Source organism: Brienomyrus brachyistius, chromosome 17, assembly GCF_023856365.1.
Source record: "Brienomyrus brachyistius isolate T26 chromosome 17, BBRACH_0.4, whole genome shotgun sequence".
NCBI classification, from domain to species: Eukaryota; Metazoa; Chordata; class Actinopteri; order Osteoglossiformes; family Mormyridae; genus Brienomyrus; species Brienomyrus brachyistius.
Window position 1 is genome coordinate 431134 of NC_064549.1, and position 23925 is coordinate 455058.

The window sequence follows — 23925 nt, forward strand, 5'->3', positions numbered from 1 at the left end:
TTTGACTACTAAAATGTTACTTTCCAGTGCTTGCCTGCCTGTGTGTATATTCATCAGCATTGCCGATTATGTGTGTTAGTGTTTATTCGTATGTCTGTCTTCCATGCCTATTCTTTTTATGTTTTCTACCTGGTAAACCGTTCTGCAGCCTTCCGCACGCAGCCATGCGTCCCCTTCCCTCCCAGGCAGATCGCCACCGATCCGGCCCGGTGTCGCGGCGCGGCGCGGCGCGGCGCGTTACGTTTGCGCGCTCCAGTGCTCTCCACCAGGCGTGTCCCCGCGGGCCGATTCACACGGAGTTCGCGGTGTGACGTCAGCGCGCTCGGCCAATCGCAGGGCCGGCCCTGCACTCGCCTTTTAAACGGATGTCAGAAGTAGTGAACCTACTGTACGGCCGTGCCTACCGCTCGGACCATGGCGGAAGACGACGACACGAAAATTCGGGTTTTGCAAAGTCTCCGGGGGAAGATCTGTAAGTGTGGGGCGCCAGCCCGGGGCCGCATTTAAGCGCCAGGAGCGGAAAAGCTCCGGACGCGGAAAGGGGCGCGGTGCGATCGGTGTTAACAGGCTAATGAAACGGGCACGGGGGGGGATCGCGCTTTGTTAGGGTGAATGGATGTTGCCCCGGGCCCCGCCAACTCACGGCTCCCCTTCTGCACAATTTGCTCCCCCGGTACCGGGGAGTTTCGGAGCGCGGCGGTGGTCCCGGGCGACGCGGTGAAGGGGACGCGCATCGTGCGGAAAGCGCAGCCCGGAGCGGGCGCACCGACAGCCATGTCACACGGTGCCATGTTCCACGGCCAGCCGCAAACTCTCCCGCATCATTTCGGTGCGCTTTCCAGGGAGTAAATTCACAAGTGGCCGCACACTTTGCGAAAGAGCAGACGGCTAACAGCAGCCGTGGGAGAGGAGGCTTAAGGAACCGCGATGTCCCGAAATGTTATAATATCACTTCTCCGTTGAAGTGAACTTGCGAAATGCTGCTGGCAGGAAGTTGTCGCTCGGCGTAGAGTAACTCCAGCAAAGTGACTCCTGTCCGGCTTTAAAGCACTTTGCAGGCGGCCCTGGTCACTCCGCTCCGGCTTCAAAGTGCCGTAGGAATCCCCAGAAGGCCTGGTGTCCATGATCCCGGCCGACATGGTTTTCTAATGGAAACGGGTGAGAATTCAGTCATCCAGGTTGCTGTTTTTTAGGACTGAATTAATTTGCTCACTTAGAGAAGGATAGAAATGACCAGTTTTTGGTCTCCAGCTTGATTGCATATCACCTACATGCACATTTTTCATGTATTTTATTTTGGATACACGCTGAAAACAAAATGTTCTGATCGCCTCAAGAGCTCTTGCGGTTAAAAGCAGTTAATTAAATTCCCTGACAGGCGCTGTAAGTTTACATTGGTTTAATTGTTTCCGATGTACCATAATAGATTTAACCAGTCTCACCATGTTTACACTTTAGTGACATTTCCTTAATAAGATGATTTATTGAATGATCCTTCATTTGACTTGTGACTTGTTGATTATGCAAATGCATGCGCACTTCCCTCGTGATTATAGGTGATGTTTTCTTTAATATCATGGACGTTGGCTTGCTTTCCCTTTAATTATTTAGTTATGTCTGGTTTGTACACATGTAATTATACATTAAAGGAGAACATGACTGTGGGTCTGTGTTACACACCTGCACAGGCAGATTCTGCGAGTCTCTGGCAGATAATACCGCTCATCGGGGTGGCGGGGGCGTTTAATAGGTTTCTCCGTATATAGGTGCCGGTGATCGTTGTGAGGCCGCGATACTCGGATGCCTGGGTGGTCATGCTTAAGTCGTGTTTGTTTGTGTGCATCGCAGCTGCTTGAGCCTCGTCCGATTCCCTTGATCGGCATCTCGGATCCCCGTAGGCAGGATGGGACACTAACCTGCAGTGGGGCGGTGCATGTGCCCTGCTCGCGTTACCCGCGTTCGATGAAGATGCATTAAACCATAGATCCCTGCAGGTGGACGGGGGCGCGATGTGGGGAAGCGCCTGTCAACAGCTGAGTAAAAGTGCACTGGTCTGCTGTCTAAAAAGCGCACTTATGCCCCGTGTACCACCACACTTGATCAGAATCTCTCCTTCTTCCAGGAAGTAAGCCAGACAGTATTTGGTTTTATTTTTTAATTTAGTGTGTGTTTTTATTTTGTTGCTGTAGCCGAGAAAATATACATTGAAGGAGTTCAAATGATATATTTCTAATGTGATATTATCTGAACTGCAAGGAGTTAATGGGTATTATCCTACTGTGAGCCGATGATTAGATTGATTTATGCGTGCAAGTTTCTTATTTTTCTGGGGGAAAATATATTATCAGCTGATATTTATATAAAATCGCTAATATCACTTCTGAAGTCTGGGTGGAGTTTTGAAGATGAATTATACCTTTTTAAGTATTAATGTTGCATTAATTGGAATGTAATTATAACGTATTTGTCTGGTTACCTGACCTGCTGAAAAGTGAAATTATCGTGGTTATACTTGGGCCTTAAAATTGGTTGGCGCTGGGGCCAGTTCATGAATGAGACGGCGGTGCTGAGGATGATGACGACAACAAATAGGCTATACAGTTAGAAAATACAGTAGAAATGCAGCATAATTCTTTTTGTATAATGAAAATTTTAATGGGTTTTTCTGGTGTTTTAAGATGAAGTTTCTTGGATAGCATCTTGATTTATTGTTTGTTTTTACGTTTAATAGTGGGGAAGATGATCTGCAGGTGCTAATTAAACAGACTCTTTAACTGTCAAGTGTAAAATGTCTTTTTCTTTTAGTAATAGTTTAATGCTGCTGCTGTTCAGTCAGAGCCTATGATCAGTTATTTTTTTTTGTGTATGTTTTGTGCGATTATACTAGATGTAATTCGAGATACAGAGCGAAGCCAGTGGACCGTGGCGGGATATGATGTACTCTGGTTCCGGGGTCCACACTGGCTGGGCAGGTTCTGTCTGACTGTCTGATCGTGGGTCAGCAGGGCTCTCTACTCCGCGATGTGACACATTTCCGTTTTGGTGGACCCTGCTGCCCCGCTGCAGCAGAAGTCCTACAGGTGGCGCTACAGAGCAGCCTTTCTCTGGAAGTCTTGCTCTGCTGGATGCTACTAGAATTTGAACGAGCGGTAAAAATCTGACGAAGTTCTTGTGTTTTTTTTCCCTTTTTTTCTGAAGCACGAAGCGTCGACATGAAATCAAAATGAGCCTAAGACCTTAAAGTTTAAGATTTGCATAGAATCGCATTTTTTAAATGAATTGTTTAAAATAATTATTTGAAAAAGCTCTTTATGAGGGCCTGACTCCAGAATTCAAGAAGCTTTTTTTTTTTTTTGTATTGAGGTTTTCTATTCTAGACTGAATGAAATGGATAGACTAAGTTTCGGAATAACTGTTTCATAAAAGTTATTTAACCAGGTCTCACATCAAAGTTCAAGTGATGAGTTCCTTAGGGCGGGCCGGGGGTGTGAGTATGTGTGTGTGCCTGTGTGCAGCTTCTTCATTGATTGAGTAAAAGCGTGTTGGGAAACGGCTTGGTGCTGCTCTGTGAATCAGCGCTCTACAGGAAGGCCAAAGCATGCTGGGAGGAAGCTGACACTGCATGCTTGTAACCACATCTTATGTACATCTCCTCTCACCCTCGCCACATCCGCTGATCAATGCCAGGACCCCACACTGGACTCACACATAACATAACGAAAGATCACAGAAAAAAATAATTCAGAAGACAAAATTCAAGATATGTTATTTAAAAAAATATATATCTTTTTTTTTTTTTGAGATTTCTGTATTGCCCCTTTCATCTTTATTTGTTGTGTTGAGCTCAATGGGTCGCTTAGGCTGAGCGATGTGTGACTGCTGTTGTCGTTGTGGTTTGACTGACAGGTGAAGCGAAGAATCTGGGTTCCTGTTCCGGGCCGAACTGGCTCCGGGATGGCTGCACCTTCTGCACCATCAGCCTGGATCAGGAGGAGGTGTACCGCACCAAAGTGTTTGAGAAAAATCTCAGGTAATGGGGCATGCTTTCACTTTCCCCCTCTGCCTCTCGATAAGCCTGTCAGCCTGTATGGGTGATGCGATTGGCTCGTCAGGGGTCACCTGATTGAGCCGTCATTGGTCCTGCAGTGTGGATTTTTTTTCCATCTCCCTTTATCAGGTTTTACTGACGTAGTAAATCTGCCAATTCTGTTTCACCTGATGAGAGATGGGCTCATGACTGTTCTTCATGCTCATAGACCTTGCTGTTCCCCAGTTGTACAGACTTTTAAATTTTTTTAATTTTTTTTAGTGTGTGTGTGTGTGTGTGTGTGTGTTTGCGTTTCAGCCGTTCAGATTGTCAAAGAAAGCGCACCCAACCGCATGCCATTATTTGTCTGTAAATACATAGTCATCCCTTGCATTCTCTCATACCTCTTCCTGTCCCCCACCCATTTGCTGCCCATCCCCTCGTCACTCTGCTTATCAGATCGGCCTATGGCCATTCACAATCTTTCATGTAATGGCTGAAGGTAGTGAAAAAGCCAAATGCTTTTAATATCCTCCATTCAGACGTGGTGTTTTTTTATCATCTTTCCTTCTGGCAGGAGTCTTACCTAAATAACATAAAAAAAAAAAAAAAATCCCTCTTCTGACATTGCTTTGGCTGTGGTGCGTGGCTCATGGAGTGACCGGAAGGTCGCTGGTTCAAATCCCGTGGTCGGTAGAGTGATTTTATTGTTGTGCCCTTGAACCAGGCCGCTAACCCCCAGTTGCTTCAGGACCTGCCGGACCCTGTTGTCACTATTGTGTGTCGCTTCAGATAAGAGCGTCTGCTGAAAAAAAAAGTAAAGTATAAACAAAAACAGGCGAGGGATTGATGGGTAACTGTTTTGTCCCCTGCTGTGTTTTCCAGTCCTTTCTATGGAGAAGACTTCTATTTTGAAATCCCGCGGGCGTTTCAGTATTTGTCTTTCTACGTTTATGCGAAGACTGTTTTCCAGAGGGACCTCCCTGTAGGTAAGTCTGCACGTACAGTCGTGCACCCACCGGCATGCCTGTTAACATCTGGCTCCTTGTGAATCCTGGTCTTGTGTGTCTGCGCGTGTTCCTCCAGGAAAAGTGGCGATTCGCAAAGAGGATTTGAGTAAGTACAGCGGGAAGGAGCACTGGTTCGGCCTGCAACCTGTGGATGCTAACTCCGAGGTCCAGGTATGCGGCCCCTTTTGCATGCGTGTGTTTAATTTTAACACTAATTCACAAGGCGCTGGACTCGTTAACACCCGTTTAATAGCTCAGGTGTGATACAGAGATCAGCAGCAAGGGTAGCTGATGGAGGGAAAGAACTGGCATTGTCATCTCATTAGCATAATTACTTGGCAGTTCGTTACCGGCAGTACTGTGTCTGTCTGAAGCCAGCATGCTACGGGGTGTTTTGGGCACGGACAGAAAACCGCTCCCGGTAATTAAGCGATTGGGTCCTGGAGCTCGGCAGTCACGTATTTTCCTTGGATGACAATGACAAAATAATAGGGCATAATAAGTAACGTGTAGACAATGCAAGAGTATAATGTGCTCCAGAGTGAGTTTTGCTTTTGACGCCATCTCTTCAACCTGATTGGCCCCCCTGATTGGGTCACATGATGAGCATCCTTCCTCCTCTGCCCCGCCCCCTTCAGGGAAAGGTCCATCTGGAGATGCGGCTAAATGAAGTCATCACGGATAACGGATCTGTGTGTCAGCAGCTGGTGGTCCGGTAAGTGGACGGGGATCAGGGGCTGGCGGGTTGGGGGGGTTGTGCACGGGGTGGGGGGTGGCTGTCATCCTGCAGGAAGGAGTCCAGCTCCCGTCCGCTCCACAATGTTTATGTCTGTTCTATTAAGAACTTAAGCAGGAAATGTAATTTGATGGTTCCCTTGCATCGCACAGAACGTTCTGCTTCATTAACGTTGTCTTCCTGCAGCATCATTGAGTGTCAGGGTCTCCCCTTGGTCAACGGGCAGAGCTGTGACCCCTACGCTATGGTGTCCCTCATGGGACCTGCCAGGTGAGCTGGAGGCCCTCGCCCTGCCATGCGTGTAGCGTGCGGAAAAGCCCACGTCTGGGTCCTTCACCCTCCACTGTAATTCTCAGATCTGACCATAAGAAGACCAAAGTGAAGAAGAAAACCAGCAACCCCCAGTTTGGAGAGACCTTCTACTTTGAGGTACAGACTGAAGCTTTGGGGTATTACTGAGAGGTGGTAGGCTAGGCTATACATGCACTCATCTGTGTTAGTATATATACCAAGAGAAGTTAAGTGTATATACCCAGTATGGTATATAAACCAAATTCTGGCAAAAAAATTGATATACATAAATGCTGACCCAAAATGCTGAATGCTTTGAAACTTAGATTAAATTTGAATATAATTTTCTCTGATTTATTTTACGGCCTTATACAAAAACTTTTATTAAATAAAATGTTTCCATCGGGCCCGGACATAGGCATGGGCAAGGTGGGGCAATGCCCCCCTAAATGCTGTGACTGCCCCCCCAAACGTGAAGGCATGCAAAATTCCGAATTTCATAAAAACTTTAAGTAAAAGGGTCAGAGCGCTCTCTGCTCGCTTTCAAACTAGCTACTGATTGGTAGATGTAGGGAGGGAGTGGCTACTCACTTCATTTGCTTGCTCGTCTCACTTGCTCACAGTCACGGCACGACAGAGCTCAAAACTCAAAAAAAAAGACATCGTTCTAAATCTTTTCTTTCGCGGTCTCTCACCGGAATTATTTAATTACTATAACTCTGTTCTTCTTCTCTATCTTCTCTCTCTTTCTCCTCACTCATTTACAATTTGTTGAAGTGAATCAAGTAACGAGTCGACAATGCACAGATTTCTGGTTGCTAAAGCTAAACCTAGCAGTAGCAGCGGAGCTGCCAGCAGCAGTGCTACGGATTTAGCAGCAGTGGAGACAGAATCATTACCCGGTCCCGGCTCATCGGGTAGTACTGCTTGTGGACTCGCCACAAACCATTGTGCCCGGTCCAGTACCAGTACAAGTTTTTCTAGCTGCACAAGCACCACAGCCCCCGCTGCCCCCACCGTTCGCAGTCCAGTGGCCGCTGCGGATGATGTAGACATAGGCTTGAACACCATAGCACCGTCACAACCCATAGCTCTTGTTTTCCCCAAGCGTAATTTTGGTAAAAATGCACGCTCATTCTGCCCAGGCTGGTATCGCGGGAGACCATGGCTCGAATATTCAGCAAAGCTTGATGCGTGCTTTTGTTTCCCATGTCGTAAATTTGGCGGGAACAATGACTGGGATTTGGTTTTTACAAAACAAGGATTTAATAATTGGAAAACGGCATTGGAAAAGAACAAGGGACTCACAAAGCATGCATCAAGTCAATGCCACATAAAAAATGCAAAAGCATGGTCTGAAATGTCCCAAAGAGAGGCCACAGGGGAAACTATTGGTAATTTATTAGGGCCAACACAAATGGAAAAAAATAGATATTATATAAAAACAATTGGAGAAGTAGTTCAGTTCCTAGCAGTAAATGAACTTCCACTTCGTGGCAGTGTGGAGAGCTCAAATGAAGATGATTTCTCTGCAGGACTGTTCTTAAAAATGGTTGACTACACACTAGCAAAGGACCCCAAATTTAATGAAATAAACAAACATATCCCACTAAATGCAAAATACACCTCTCACAACATACAAAACGAAATTATTGATACTCTGGCCAAAATGGTATTGAAAAAGATCAAAGATAATTATGACAACGCAGATTACGCTGGGTTTTGCATTAAAAGTGATGGAACTAGGGACAGATGCAATGTGGAGAATCTGTCCGTCATGGTTAGATTTGTCTCTAAAGGCATTCCAGAGGAACACCTGATTGGTCTGCTTGACCTCAGTCAGTTAAATGCTGAATTTATTACCACCCAAATTCTTGAGCATCTTTCTGACTCGGGCTATAGAGCAGCTGAAATTATCAGTCAGTGCTATGATGGAGCTGCTGTCATGAGTGGAGTCAGGGGTGGGGTTCAGGCCTTATTGCAAAAGAAGGTAGGAAAGGATATTCCTTATATCCACTGCTATAACCACCAGCTGCACTTGGCAGTGGTCCATGCAATGCAAGCAGAGCCATGTGCAAAAACCTTTTTTGATCTATCAGGATCACTGCACTCATTTTTTCACCGTCATTATGTGTCACAGAACTATAATGTTCCCTCCCTTAAACGACTGTTGGAGATCAGGTGGACAAGCCATCATGATGTGACCAAGTGCCTTGTGGAGAATCAGGATGCTATTATGAGTATCCTGTCAGAAGTTACAGAGGACAGAGCCGCTGCTATTGATATCTGTACAGAAGCATCAGGGTTATTGATAATGTTAAGGAGGCATAATTTCTTTGAAATAGGAAAATTTCTCCTAAAAGTTCTGGGTTCGTTGACGTCTGCAAATGTTATGCTGCAGGCTCATTCTGTTGACCTGTGCTGTGCTTCAGAAGTAGTCAGTGCATCTCTACGGGCTTTGAAGCAGATGAGAGATGAGGAGAGCGAGGCATTAACCAGCATGCCTGCACCAGGTGCTAAAAGAAAGAGAACAATGAGCTCACTGCTCACAGATAGTGTCACTATGTCCACTGTAGGCCATGCAGACGACTCCATGACTCCTTGCCAGGCTCTGAAGAGAGCTCTTCTCAACATTTTGGACATAGCCATTGTAGAGATGGAGACAAGATTCTCCAAAAGTAATCTTGATCTCATGAAAGCAGTTAATTGCCTTCAACCTCAATCTCCCTCTTTTCTGGATGTTGCCATGTTAAGTCCTCTGCAAAAAATGGCGGGAAGTGACAGTGACAAACTTTCCAATGAGATTCTTGTAGCAAAAATAATGTTGGAAAAAGAATTTAAAAAGACTGATGATTATGGCAATGTAGAGTTTGTAGACCTCTCTACCGTTTGCAAATATCTACACGGTTATAAGAATGCCTTTCCTCAGCTCCATCGCATGTATGTGACCGCCCTTGTGATTGGAATATCATCTGCATCATGCGAGAGCTCTTTCTCCACTTTGTCTCGTGTTCTTACTCCCTTCCGCCGCACTATGCTACATGAAAGAAAAAGAAATTTAGTTATTCTGGCTCACGAGAAGGCCATAACCACAGGCCTAGATATGGATGCATTTGTTAGTCTTTTTGCACAGAAAAGCAGACGACTGATGCTTTAATGATTGTTAAGCCATGCTGTGTACAGAACTAAGAAATAAAAACGACAAAAAATACACAAGAAAATAAAGAAATAAAAAAATATATAAATTAAATAAAAGACAAAAAAATGAAAGGAGAGATAGATAGACAGACAGACAATCAGACAAAAGCAGACAGACAGACACATTTAAAAAGTAAAAAAAAAAAAAAAAAATCCAAAAAATAAATGTAAAAAAAAAAAGAAAGAAAACACAAATGCAGCCTCAAAAGGGTGCAATGATTGCACCCTTTTTGTGCCAGTCCCAAGCCTGGGTAAATGCAGAGGGTAGAGCATCAAACATAAAACCTGTAAGGCAAATCAAATGAGAAGATAGAGATATGGATAGGGGGACTGATATGACGACAGCATAGTTAGTATAGTTTTCTTTGCATAGATGATTAGAGAAGCTCACACTCGCCCCCCCCAATATTTTACATGCACCCCCTACTGGGGCTGGCTAAATCCGGCCCTGGTTTCCATGTTTATGCACATAGTAAGGAAGCAAGTCCTGATTTACTGGTGTTCAAATTCCTGCCTGTATTTCCCATCAGAATCCCAGGCAGTCCCTGGTTGAGCCGAAGTAACATAGAAGCAGATCTTACATTCAATCCGTTTTTATTATTATTTTACCCATGAAGATTTAAGATTTTGTAATATGTGAGAGATCAGCCCAGGAGTGTGTTTGTAGCGTGTTGGTGTGACGATGACTTTGACAGGCCGATCAGAGGAGCTGTGTGGGTGGGATTCGTACTGACTCAGTGTCGTGTGTGTTTAGTCAAATACTTTGGCAGATGCAGTGGCTGGCTGACATCACTGCCTGTTTTTACAGTTAAATGAGAAAAAACAATAAGCGTGGCATGCAGGTTAGACGGGCACCAAACCAGGAGTAAGATAACGGGTCACCAAGATGGACCAGTTACTGGTTACTAAGCGCGTGATGGCGGATTGGTTGTTTTTTCCTGTGTCACATGACCCGCTGTTGTTGGCAGGTGACCCGGTCCAGCAGCTATACTAAGAAGTCTCACTTCCAGGTGGAAGAGGAAGACATCGACAAGCTGGAGATTAAGTGAGTCACTCCTCTTTGGAGGGAGATGCTGTAGAGACATCTGTCCACCGGCATGCGGCTGGGGCTGAACCGAAGCTGGGTTTTTGGCAACCATTTAACACTGTCGGTTTGGGCCTCGTCTGCATCAGTGACTTGAGACTTTTCTCCCAGAGGGTGGAAGTGAGACAACCCACCCAGTCATCCATCCAGATAAATAAACTTGTAAAATAAAAAATAGGAAATGTGTCTACGATAAATGATTGTACATGAACCACATTTTCAAATATAGCTGCAACATAGTTAAGTTTTATGGAACTTTAGGTTCAAATAGCTTTTCCATCTGACCAGTAGGGGGTGCACTTGTGCCTCTGGTAAAACCACCTACACATAAGCGTCTTCAGAGAATGTTGTAGTACGAGCAGCGTGTAGCAGACGTGGAGAGGCGGTCCTTGGGGTGGAGCTACAGTAAACGTCACGCTACGATTGAGAATGAAGTGGTTCTGTCCGAATGCCAGTCGGCCGCAGGCTTCGTCTTACAGTGAAAGCGACGGTTCTGTCGTGGTTAGTAGAGCGCGAGGCTTCAAGTAGTCATCAAGCACCTCTATTAACGATGTATTTTTAATTGTTTTGTTTGCACGCTGGTTTTTCAGCAAGGTAGGACTAGCCTGGTGGACAAGGTAACACCGTGGAGGTCTCCAAAGGTTTCGCATGTACACTTTGGATGGGTGGAGATGTCTTGAACTTTTTTTTTTTTTTTGTATTTTTGAAGACCTGCTGTGTTTGCTGTTCTGCTTGAGACCTGTGTGGACTGTCTCTTCTGCTGCTGTAGTCGTAGTTTTTCCAACTTAAAGTTCTGTTTGTGTGATTTGCATTGTTGGCCTTTTGCTCTCTCTCCCCCCCCCCCCCCGCAGGGTCGACCTGTGGAACAACAGCTTGGCCCAGGATGTTTTCCTCGGAGAGACTAGAGTTTCAGTTAAGATTCTGCGCAGAAACTCTATTCACCAGGCCTGGTGAGGATAAGACCCCCCCCCCCACCTGACGCAGATGTGTTTGTATTCGTATCTTTGTGGGGACCATCCATTCGTTCCTATGGGGAAGACTCTAATCCCAACATGGCAACCTTAACCCCTACCCAGCCCTAACCTTAACCATAAATAAACAAAATACAGATAACTTTAGCATTTTTATTTTTCTGATTGCAGCCACAGATTTTTATGAAACTGAGTTTCATAAAAAATTGTCCCCACAATGTCAAAAGGTTTTTATCACATTGTGGGGACATAATACACATACACACATGTATGCATAACACACACGCACACACACCCCGTAAGAGCTTGTCACCATGGAAGGTGGTGGGAGCTGTTAGTGAGATTTATCATTTAACATATTTCAGCCGATTTTTCTTAAAATTCAAGACGCCAGCGGCAGTCTGTGTTAGTCTAGGTCTATATTTTCGGCAGATATTTAAACTTCAGTCAGTATTCAGACTTGACACCAGGGCTAAAGATACAACTGCTAAAATAATGATTTAAATCGGACAATCGGGCATTTTTTTCATAATGGGTCATTTCTACATCAGTGCAGCAGTAGTGACCTCTGTTGCTGGTCTCAGGACTTGCCTTAATGTCACGTCTGCCTGTGTGGGGGATGTAGCGGCCTCTCTAGTTGTTTTATACCTGTGCGGGACCTAACGGGGATCTTTTTTGGTTTCAGGTACTTATTACAACCGAAGGGCAACTGCAAGACATCAAAGGTGGACGAGCTTGGATCCCTACGCCTGAACGTGACCTACATCGAGGACACGGTGCTGCAATCAGCCTGCTACGAGCGGCTCCGTGCGCTGATGCTCAAGTCCCCGGATGTGAAGGTACCCAACGGGCCACATCTTGGCCTGCGCCTCGCCTCAGCCATCCCAGCCCGCTCCATGCCGGCGCTGACGCTCATCCCTCGTCTCCTTCCTCCAGCCCATCTCTGCATCGGCAGCCCACATCCTGGGGGACCTGTGCCGAGAGCGCTACGAGGCCGTGCTGCCCATGGTGCGCCTGCTGCTGCACCACAACAACCTGGTGCCTTTTGTGACGGCCGTGGCGGCACTGGAGCTGGAGAACACGCAGTGAGTGCAGTGCAGCGCCGCGGCTGGCCACTACGTGCTAAGGAGCTAAAATGCTAACACCGCTCTGATTTCCAGCCACGCTAAATCAGTTGCAGAGGGGACTGAGAAAACGTCGCACGTCAGTCTTTCAGACCCATGCAGCCTAGAGCTCTTGGGATCTGGTGGCACCATTAAGCTTTTTGGTTTATTTTATTTTCTTGTTTTTTTTCCCTTAGCAGCCCATGCTAAGTTTATGCTAATCATGCTAATAATGATAGCGGCCCTCCGAAATCCTCATTTCCCCACCGGTACATTATTCAGGTCGATGGTGTTTTCCGTCCTCGGGGCGTGTAGGATTAGACCCTAATTCACAGGTAAGACCCAGCTGAGAATTTCTGAGATTCATTAGCAGTCGGAGAGCTGCGTTCTCCTGTCAACTAGTCATTAGCCGGCAGTGTTGCAGAACTCGGATCCCATCATGGATTTGAAACCGGTGTTGACCATTGTTTTTTTACTTACTCTGTCTTCTCTCTGAATGAAAAGCATTTCTGCTCAGTGCTGAATCGGTCTTTGACTGCAGCTTCTATGGTTCAGGCTCATAAAATTGCCCATTATTCAGAATTATTGTATTGGTTGCATAATGCAGTTATTTTATTTACTTTTGAAAAAACTGTCCCAGAAAGCGCTACCTTGGAAATCCCTTCATAACAGGCGAGATGTTAGTTTCAGTTGTTGTTCTGTTTGGCTACGTGAGTCTCAAAACTGATGCAAGCGCACTTTTCTGTACAGCGAGCTTTGACCTGCTCAGTCTAATGGACATTATTAGAGTCAGAATGAGCATGATCACCACCTGCGTTTCACATGGTTAGTTCTCCCCAGAAACTCTCGCAAGTTTTGTAGATATTTATGTTAATGGTTTTCGTGCCGTTCTTTGATGGCTGGGCCCCCAGCTAGTGCATTCCCTCGTAAGCCTCGTCCGGGATCCGCGAGGACAGATTTGGAATACATCGCACGAGTGGGAAAAGCAGGCATACTCAGATGTGTCACATCTTTTCTCGCCCTTTGTTTCTCCACCCTGACTCGTCTAAAACATTACAGAGCTTATAAAGTTGAATGGGGGGGGGCTCTTCTGTTCCGAATGGTTACCATGGAATCATCCCTTATTAAATAATGAAATGCCGCCTCACTTTTTGAACCAACGCGATTTGTCGCATACGAAGATATTGTCGGAGCACGTGGTCAATCCCACTTCTTCCTAATGACAGTTTCTGGTGTTTATGTTCTTCTACATCTCAAATGAACAGGCAGTATAACCAATGAACTTGCTTTGACTTATTTGTACTAGATCTGGCATGTCTCTCACCCTGAAAAGTGGCTCACGCGAAAATTTGATAAGCAGTGGTATGGTGTTGGCTATTTGACATCAAAGAATTGCTTAATAATAAAATTTTACTTTTAAACATTAGCAGTGACGATGATAAAAGCAAATAAGGATAAAATCATGGATATAAAATCATGAACTTTTTTTTTTTCCAGGTCTCAGGCTTGACTAGGTCTCATTACTCCCACAGTTTTGGTCTCGACTGAGACGTGCTATAGGTGGTCACGTCCCCATCACTGTTGGCTGGAATGAATAGCCACTAGCCAAAAGAATCCACAGGGTAATCTGGCCAAATGCGATAGCTGCTATTCAAAGCCACCTCCCATAATAGCAATACCGAAAAGCAACCGATCAAAATCTGATCATAAATAATCAATTAAATCCTCAGCTAACATTTTATTAATGTGCTTTTTGTGTTCAGTTTAAACGATCTCTTTAAGCAAAAAGGTTACTTCCCCATTACCTTCACGGCTTATCGATGACTGGATAAGTGTCACCTACTATCTGAATCTCTCGACTGCTCTGATGTTTCTTCATCCAGGGAAGCAAACACCATATTTCGAGGCAACTCGCTGGCGACGCGCTGCATCGACGACATGATGAAGGTAGTGGGCCGAAGTTACCTGACCATGACCCTCAAGCCTGTCTTGGAGGAGGTGAACCTCACATTCACATCAGACATCAAGATCATCAGAATCTCTCCTGACCTGTAGAATTCAAGATCAATTATTGTTTTCCATAGATCTGCGACTCCAACAAATCATGTGAAATTGATCCGTTAAAACAAAAAGATGGAGACAATCCAGATGCCAACAAGGTAGGTCTGTCTGTCTCGGTCTGTCTGTCTCGGTCTGTCGCTTGCTCTTTCTCCCTGTCTGTCTGTCTGTCTGTCTCTCTTTGCTTTTCTTTGCCTGTTTGCTTGAGCCTGTCTGCTAATGTTGATGGTGTGTCTTTTTGCAGGAGAATCTGCAGCAGTTCGTGCAGAAGGTCTTCTCCTCCATCACGCAGTCCAGCGTCAGCTGCCCGCCCATCATGTCTGATGTCTTTCGCTCCCTAAGACAACTGGCTACTAAGCGTTTTCCCGGTGAGTCTGGCTCTTTTGACCCGGTGCATTTGTCCTGTCGAGTATTGACTTCAGCCATACAAAAACAGCACAAAAATTGACCGAAAGTTTTGTACATGGAAAAGGGGGGAGAGTCTTGAGCATTTATTTTAATATCCTCTTTAATATATTACTGTAGGTTCTGGTTGCACATTGGTCATAAATGGTTTTTCCATTGTAATTTGGTCCACTATGCATAATCATCTACAGAAGTAAATCGAGCTAAATATCTAACTAATTCAAGAAATACAAGCTTAAATTGCATGTGAGGATCATCTAGTTATGCCTTAATCTATGACGTTCATGGAAAACATAAAGCAAGTGAGCATGGATAAAAAGTAGTAAAATCACACTGGGGGGGGGGGGCACTTTCAGTCTTACAGCCTTCAAAAGGAGGACAATGGAGACAAGTAATTTGCATATTTCATCACAGGGCTGGGTTGATGGTGATAAAACATTATATTGAAATTTTGAATATTCATATTGTCGTCATTTTGAATATCTATATGATATATAATAAAAGTGTATGTATGACACATGTTGCATGATTAATGATGATAATTAATTATTTTTAAACAAATTCCATCAAGGTATGAGTCATTGATCATTATGCTTGTTACTTCCTACATAACGGTTTGTAAAACGATTTGTTCATCATAATCGGATAAAACTCAATAGAGTGAACATTTTACTGTTGTCTACATATGAATTTTAGAATATTTAAAATAAATCTTGATATTGCGAAAATCTCCGAAAGTATCATGATATAATTTCAGGGCGTATAGCCCCATCCCATCATCACACAGTGAATCTGAAAACTGCTTTCATGAATGAAACCACTGCAGTATATCTGCACTCGCTCACAGTTTGTGCACGTTTGTCATAGGAGTTTAACTCGGCACATTGTTTTTAGATTCAGTTTCTGCTTCTAACCTCTTGATTCCTCTTTCTGTGGTTTGTCATATTCTGCATGCGCTCTGATTAGTGCCGTCGTCATTTTGAAAGTAAAATCAATAGACTGTTCAGGCAAGTCTCAGAAAGCAGACCGTCACTAACTACTGCAGTTTGCATTTCTGTCCGGCTCACATCCCTAAGTAACTAGTATCTCTCGAAATGACATTTTACTTTTCAAAGAAATAAAAATTGTATCACAAACGTTTTGTTTTGGACTTTTGGCACTCGGATGGAAAGTCAGTGTTTGGCTTAGCATCTGGTGCGGCGTTAACATGGATAACAGGATAAGAGGTCTGGTGTCTATAGAGAATAAGGTGTTTAATGGAAAAGTAAGTGGCTGGGTACCTGAGAAGTGGGACCAGCAATTTAAGGGTAATGACAAATCCTGACCTGGATTTTAATTAAAATTTTTTTTTTTAAAGAACTTGTAAGTGGACTGGATTTGTCCAGCAATGCAGAGAAAACCACACATGTGTAGTGTGCCCCCCCTCCCCCCAAAAAAAGTCCATACTTTTAAAAAAGGGGGTTGGCCAGCTCCCTCTGCCCCTTATACTTCCTATGACCATGTTTCTGTCGTCTTTGAAAAAGCTAAAACAACAGCGCTGGAGAGTTTGCAAGCTAAGCTATTACACAGTGGCTGCCATGCCAGGGGGGGCCGGTGGGCTTCGTATGAAGACACTGCATCACCAGAGCATCACTCACAGGCCGTTGCTAGGGAACGGTTAATCGTTTGCCACCTTCAGCTACCGAAAGCTAATTTTTAATGAATCTGTCGCTCAAGTCTGAGCAGCCAATTACATCTTGAACTGAAGTCAAGTCAAGAAAGTAATCCAAAGCAGAATGTGGAGGAGAGGCAAACATGCTCTGTCGGCCTTTCTAAACATGTTTTGGGTGCTTGTTGACCACAAGGGGGCGGCAAAGTCTCAGTACACGGGTTTGGGTTGCTTTGGACAGCAGTGACCTCTGTCTCTAACTCCAGGTTACCAATTCAAAACTTTGAAGTAGTTTAGTAAAAATGATGATTTCTTTAGCAGGTTGCATTTAGTTACTCCATCTCTGAGGAAGGTGCTGCAGTGCTCATTTTTTCATTGTATGTAGCTGACAGAGACATTTCAGTAAGTTCTAATAAATATTTTTCAGGTACTGTATCACAGTACCTTTCCTGTCTTGCAGTGTGCCTACAGCCTTGTGAGGGTGTGATAGGATTGTTTTTAGAACCCGTGTTCCTCTGTCCCTCACAGACGATCCGCATGTCCAGTATTCGGCGGTCAGCAGCTTCGTGTTCCTGCGCTTCTTCGCCGTCGCTGTTCTGTCCCCGCACACCTACCAGCTCCGCCCTCACCACCCGGTACGCCTTCCCGCTCTCTACCGCTCTGCAGTGGCTCCGGCCTGGTTTCTCTGTGTGCCGTTTCGGGAGTGACGTCGTCTTTTTCAGGACAATGAGCTGACCCGCACCCTGACCCTCATCTCCAAAACCATCCAGACTCTCGGCAGCTGGGGCAGCTTGTCGAGGAATAAGCTGGTATGGATTCCAGTCTCCTTGGTCGCTCATCAGACACTTGCATTCAAATCCTTCACTGTATATATGCTGAATTTATAACTGTAAATCTAAATTAAAGAGCCTTTATCATGTTTTGTGTTGTTCAGTGCATTTGTGTCTAATTTCCTCTTTTTCTCCTGCAATGCAGTCCAGTTTTAAGGAGTCCTACATGTATGAATTCTTCAAATCATTCCAAGAAGAGAAATATGTTGAAGAAGTTAAGAAGGTATTTAACGTTGATGGACCTTGTGCTTGTGTGTCTTTATCTTGGACCTTATGTAAGGCTTATTTCCGATACTGCGTTTGTGCTGAATTCCTGCTGCTCCCCAGTTCTTAGATGAGATTTCCTCCAACGTGAGTAAGGGCTCCGTCGGGGTGGAGGACGCCTTGGTGCTGAGAGAAGGGTGAGTCTGTCGTCCCATCATGAAATGAACGGAGCTGAATGCTGGAGTACATGGGGTATGCAACCAGACGGCTGCTTCCTGGCCACGTTTTGAGCTCGATTTCGGTGTCCTTCCAATGTTCTACGTCCGCAGTGGGTTCCAAGACTGATGCTAGTTCTGGTCTCTCTACCCCCCCGCCCCCCCCAACAGGGAGGTACAGAAACGAGCACAGGGCAGGAAGCGGATTGGCAAGAACTTCAAGAAGCGTTGGCTTCGTGTGACCAATCGGGAGCTGTCTTACCACAAACATAAGGGTGAGATGGGCGTCACCACTCTGGGGCTGTGTGGTCGTGGGCACTCTCAGAACTTGGCGTGGCACATGGCAGGCATCTAAGGTCTGACCCCTGGGGCACTCGGCTGGTTTAACGCCAAGGTGGGGGCAGGGGGGATTTGGGTGGTGAAATATTTTATTTATCCAAAGCGGCATGCTTTTTTTCAGAAAGCAGGGAGGTCCTTGCTCAGGGGCCCAATGGTGACATCACTCTGCCGACTCTGGGATTTGAACCAACGACCTTCCAGTCGCTGGCACAGTGTCCAAACATGCTGAGCCACACTGCACCCCCGACAGCTCAGATGTCAGACCACAGGCACCCAGCTGTCGTGATTCATCATAGTTTCTCTCCTTCAGTTTACTTAACCCCCAAAGCAAAATAAAGTCCCCATTGAGTCCCAGGTTCCAGTATGGGGGGCGGTTTGTGACTCAGTGAGTTAAGAATCTGTGCCTGAGATCGGAAGGTTGCCATGACTGTTAGAGTGATGTCACTGTGGGGCCTTTAAGCGAGGCCCTTAACCCCCCCGTGGCTCCAGGAACTGACCCTGCCTTCTCAAAAATGCATGCTGCTCTGGATAAAACCATTTACTAAATAAATGTATGCACATGTATCACTTGGGTCTGTCTGCCATCCTCTTAAAAACAGCCCTTCCAAACTAGCTGCTTATTTTCTCAGTTACACGCCTGTCCTTTTGGGAAGTGTAAGCCTTTGATAAGGACTTTGCTGCTGTCCTCACTGGCAGAACCCTCTTTCCTGTAAATACTGTTTTGCGCCCATTTTCCCTCCCCATCAGCATTTTTGTCGGTCCACCCTTGTGCGACATCTGCCTGATGTAACACGTTGGGCGCCGTGTCTCCCAGCACTGGGATGCTGTAATACCTGATGTGCTTCTTCATGGAGATCATAACAATGTTTGACCTGCAAAATACGGGCAAAATGTTACCGGTGCCTATGCCAGGGGTGCGAAAAGCGGTTTTATTGGTGCTTCTGAGTAGCCTGGCTCCAGTTTTTTTGTTTTTAATGCTGCTAGTAAAAATGTTTTGCTTTAGAAGAACTTTATGTGCTGAAGAGAGAGAGCCATCAACAGCGAGCTCCAGTAGGTGGCAGAACTTCAGCTAAACTTTATGGTCTCATTAGACACGAAATCTTTGAGGTTTTCACACAATGTAAAGTACTAGTCATCAAAGTATACAATGATCGTCTGAGAGTTTTACCCGTTTTTCTGAATTTAGAGTTTTTTCAAAATGATAGCCTACATGACAGAATGATAAATTTCTGGAACATACTTTCCCCAATTGTGTGTCTGTATAGTTATATTATTATTGCGCAAGTCTTGTTAATTTTTGTAAATATCCCAATGGCATTAAATAAGAATTTTTCAGTGCAGATTTCAGCTGGGCTTTATTAATCTCACCCGTGTGCCATGTGTCAAATCTGTATGCATTTGTATTTTAATGTTGTGTTACAGAAGGTAGCTGTTATGTGAAGCTTGTCTGTCTCTGTCCCGTCTGTCTGTCTCTGTCCCGTCTGTCTGTCTCTTTCTTTCTTTCTTGTCCTGAAGTACAGAATACTGCAGAGAAAGGCTTTGACCCCAGATTGAACAGATAGCTGTGTCTCTGGTCCTCCCTTGGCTTATGCTCCAGGGAATCTCGGTCTTCCTGGTCAGAGCAGGCCTCTCTGGCTCAGGATGGCTCCCCATAGCTCTGAAAATATTCCCGCTTTGCAGGAAAGGAGCCTCTGTGTGTCATTCCAGTGGAGGACATCCTGGGGGTGGAGAAAGTGGATGACAACGCTTTCAGTCGGAAGAACGTGAGTGTCGCCCGACCCCCGCGGCAGAACGGCGGGGTGTGGAGTCTCCGGGTGTGTGATGGCCTGTTCTCCTCCCAGATGTTCCAGGTGATGCTCTCAGAGAGGCCTCTCTACATCCAGGCCAGTAATTGCGTGGAGGTCTGCGAGTGGCTGGAGGTGCTGGGCCAGGTGAGCCGCTGTAACCCGGGGCGACGGAGTCACCACCATCCCTCTGCCTACGTGTCCGGGGCTTGGCTCTGCTGCCGCGCCCTGAATGAAAGCCACCCCGGCTGCAAGCCTTGCACGTAAGCCCACCCCTCCCCCCCCCCCCCCCCCCGCTTGAAGGCACTCCCTCATGCTGAGGCTGAATACGCCAGCTGATATGGTTCCTATGGGGTGAATCTCAATTCAGAGACCATAGACTCTACTTGTGGTCTTGGCAAGACCGGCCTCGCTAACTTGCCTCCCAAGAACCAACTTGGGACGCAACGAATCATGGGATTGATCTTATTGGGCAAGGATGCGACCAATGCATGCTTGATATTTGGGGTGGAGCATGACCAACATCCAGGGACTATTACCATCCTCTGTATTCTGTTCTTAGTACTGGAACTGGTCTTCAGCAATGGGAGATGACGTAAGACCAGTACACAAGAACGCAAATACGGTCAAGTACGCATATTGAGATTCACCCATCTTTTTTACCCCCATTAGCTACCTACTGAACAATGGAAGGACTGACATCTTTGTGGATAAGCAGCCAATCAGCATTGACCGTTTGGGGAAAAATGTCTCTGCATGGTAAAATTTGACGATCGTAGAGGTTTTTCTTCTCCTTCTCCTCCCCAGTCCCAGCCTAGCCAGCCTTCAGCTAGAGATCGACTGTGACCGAGAAACCGAAAGGATCTTCTCCCTCTTTTCTGCCAACTATTCTAAGCTGCAGAAAATGGAAGGTAAGCCGGTTGCCTGAATGACTTTAACTGTAGATTCCGTTGCTTTTAGCAAAGCCGTACCGAGTGTTTGGCAAGTGATTTAGCAATGATATCTTAGTTTGGAAGGTGCGCTGAAGTCCTGTGTCGTGTTTGCGTGTCCTGACAGATGCCTGTGCCAGCATTGCTGTGTACCAGGGTCCTCAGAAGGAGCAAGAGGAATACTCTCTATTCACCATCCAGGACCCCAAAGAGACCTTCCGCACCATCCAGGAGATCCGTGCAGTCCTGCAGGACTTAAGGGAGCAGCATGAGGCCACTAGGAACGCCCTAGGAACTGCCAAGTACGGCAGTCAGTAAGTGTTCGCTTCCATTGTAGCGTTTCCTGATCTAAAAAAAATATATATAAATAAAAATTTGTGTGTATTTTTTCCTCCTATCTAGTAATCTTTAATTTTTGTTTGTTTGTCTTTTAAGGGAAAACCCCATAGTTGGAAAAGGTTGTTAGCACATGGCCAAGACTGCGATCAGCCATTGCGATCAGCCATGCGATCAGCGTGACAGTCGCAAGTTTAACACTGGAGCAACACGGAATCAGAACGTACACTGGGAATGCTGCTCGCCGGGGATGGAGAAATGGCCACACCTGATTTCGAGATGTAGACAGAAAGGTGGGACCAGGAAGGCAGACGTGATGTTTGCCTGGTTTCTTATTGGTTTTTTTCTCCAAAGCCAGTCCGGAAGCTGTTTTGTGTTTCTCTTTCCTCTTCAATCGGTTCTTTTCCAGTTTTTTGAGGGAAGTCTTTCAGGAATCCTTTAGGTATGAGTTGCCGCTGAAGTTGAAATATGTTTTGTGGTTTCTTTAGCTGTGAAAGCAGAACGTGATTTCTGTAAATAGTCAAAATGCTTTCTTGGAAATTTTTGATTTTTGTCGTTCTTGGTCAGTCGGCCGCGGTCTTCCCGCGCCTTTCTGTTGTGCCGTCTCTGACGTTCAGACTAGATATCTATCAACACCTAGGAACGTCTTGGTGGAGGGAACATTCTGCATGTCTTCTAACATACTTTCATTTGAGTGATTAACGGGCGTTTCCTTGTTTCCTTTTATTTATAGATGTACATAACTTTTTTTCCTTTTGTCATTTGTGGGGGAGAAATGTTTGAAGCACTTTATATTTGGAATATTCCAGATTGAATTATTTCGATACTTAGTATCATCTTACTCTGTATTGATCAGTTAAATGATCACACCAGATTTTTGTAATTCTTGTGCAGTGAGGATTTTTTTTATATTTTCTGACACCAAAGAACTCGAGGTCAACTTGAAAAGGAAAACCGTATATTTTGGACGGACATTTTAAAAAGTGGAAAAAAAAAAATCTGTTATGCTGTTTTCACTGTGTGTTGTATGTGTGTTGTATGTGTGTGTCTACCCAAACACTCCTGTTTTTCACATTTTGTCACCTTTCTCTCTGACCCATGGCTGCAGGTCACCGTTAATATCATGATTGTGTCCAGTCTTAGCCTTTTGTTTATACGACCCCAGGTTGAAGGGACCCGCTTGTGCCTCATTTTGTGCCTGGGGCCATTCGCTACACTGCTGATGCTTATGAGACATTTGCCTCACCTCCAACTCCCCCCTCCCCCCAAGATGTTAATCAGACGATGTTTACGTAGTCATGTCATCGCTCTAATATTGGTTTTACCCATAATTTGAATTAAATAATATTAACGGCGGATATAAACTTGAACTTCAGCAAAAAGTGAAACATTTTGTCTCTGGAGATGTTAGCAATCGGTCTGTAGGATTGTATTTCTAACGCGTTGTATTTTTAATTGTGCAAATCGGTACTTTGGATTTTACTCTTCAAACGAAGGTACTTCAGATGGTTGCAGTAAGTGAGCGTGTTGCTTGTTTGTCGAATAATGCTACTGTACTGAATTGTGTGAGGGGTTGAGATGTGTGTGAGGGTGGTTCATACCGTTGCCTTGTGGTACTTTTTAAACAGACTGAACCGTACAATATTTTATTCATCTGCCAATCCAGCCATACTCACCGTACGGTACTATTGTATGACTATACCGTATGTTACTGCGCGCTTTTTCCAATTTTATTGCACTGTACTTCACTCCCATGCCAGTTTAAACAGTCTAGTACTGTTTACTATACAGTACTCATACCCTGTAAGAAAGTGCTGTGCGGTACTGTATTTAAATTCCATAATCTCTCCAAGTTTATGTTCCTGTCACATGGCCTTTCAGTTTGTTTGCTTCTACACGTGTTTAAATCATGAAGAATTCTTAATATCGTGGGTTCAATCTTAATGTTTGTCCACTGATTATTTTTTTAGTTTTTTTTTTTTTGTTCGTTTTGTGTTTTTCCTCATAAACGAGGGCGGAGATTTCAATGACGGAAAATTCGATCACTGAATATTCTAGGGAAGTCAGTCATGTCGAAGGCCTTGTTGACTTGTCATGGGCAGCTTTCAGCATACGCTCCAGTCTGGTATTCATTGTCGTTTTACACATCTAAGTTACCATATACTACTCTGCTAGATGGCGCCCTCTGTATCCCAGTGTGGCGAGCTCACTGCCAGTACCAGAGGATACATTAGGCACAACCTTTGAGATCAGCTCCCTGGCACTTTTGAGTAATGAATCAAGATACTGCCCCTCAGATCTGCATGACTTAATGCAGTTCTTTCAGATCTGTGACCTCTGACAGCAAAATGGTATAGTTCAGCCAGCGCTGTGACCACAGGATGATGCGTTTCGGAAAGTACCATTAGATTAACGATGGGGGTGGCGATGCTTCTCTGCCCTCTCCACTCTTTCTAATCGTTTCCCTAATCACAGGAAGAAAAAAAACTAGTTGACTATACTAAATATATTGGAATGTTTTTGTTTTATTTAAACTTTTATAGTTTTTTAAAACAAATTAATATTCTTTTTATTGTTGCTGGAAATATTTTACAATAAAAAAAAAAATGTTGTCGGCTCTACTGCTAGCTGGAGTCTCATTGTTTGGCCGTTATTTTTAAAGGGAATCAACGCTAAGAACCTTGTGGTCTTACAGCCTTGCATCTTGTTCTCTACCCACATCGCACACATGCTACACCGATACATCCAGACAGGGCA

The 23925-nt window shown here is 45.0% G+C and overlaps 1 protein-coding gene across 2 annotated transcripts; it reads left to right on the top strand.

Moving 5' to 3' along the window:
• Positions 1-341: 341 nt before the first annotated feature.
• Positions 342-23789, top strand: rasa2 (RAS p21 protein activator 2). 2 transcript variants are annotated; one of them, XM_048980146.1, is made up of 24 exons: positions 342-472; positions 3907-4030; positions 4913-5016; positions 5114-5208; positions 5676-5752; positions 5960-6043; positions 6130-6202; positions 10231-10307; positions 11198-11296; positions 12003-12156; positions 12254-12402; positions 14304-14418; positions 14505-14579; positions 14723-14846; positions 17060-17166; positions 17254-17340; positions 17507-17584; positions 17689-17762; positions 17952-18055; positions 19800-19882; positions 19961-20166; positions 20711-20814; positions 20960-21146; positions 21268-23789. In XM_048980146.1, exons 1-24 carry the CDS (start codon positions 415-417, stop codon positions 21296-21298), a joined length of 2469 nt encoding a protein of 822 aa, XP_048836103.1. In that variant the 5' UTR covers positions 342-414; the 3' UTR covers positions 21299-23789. The 2 variants fall into 2 exon arrangements, with proteins under 2 accessions (XP_048836103.1, XP_048836101.1); XM_048980144.1 differs by having other exon boundaries at positions 19800-20166.
• The last annotated feature ends 136 nt before the right edge of the window (positions 23790-23925 follow it).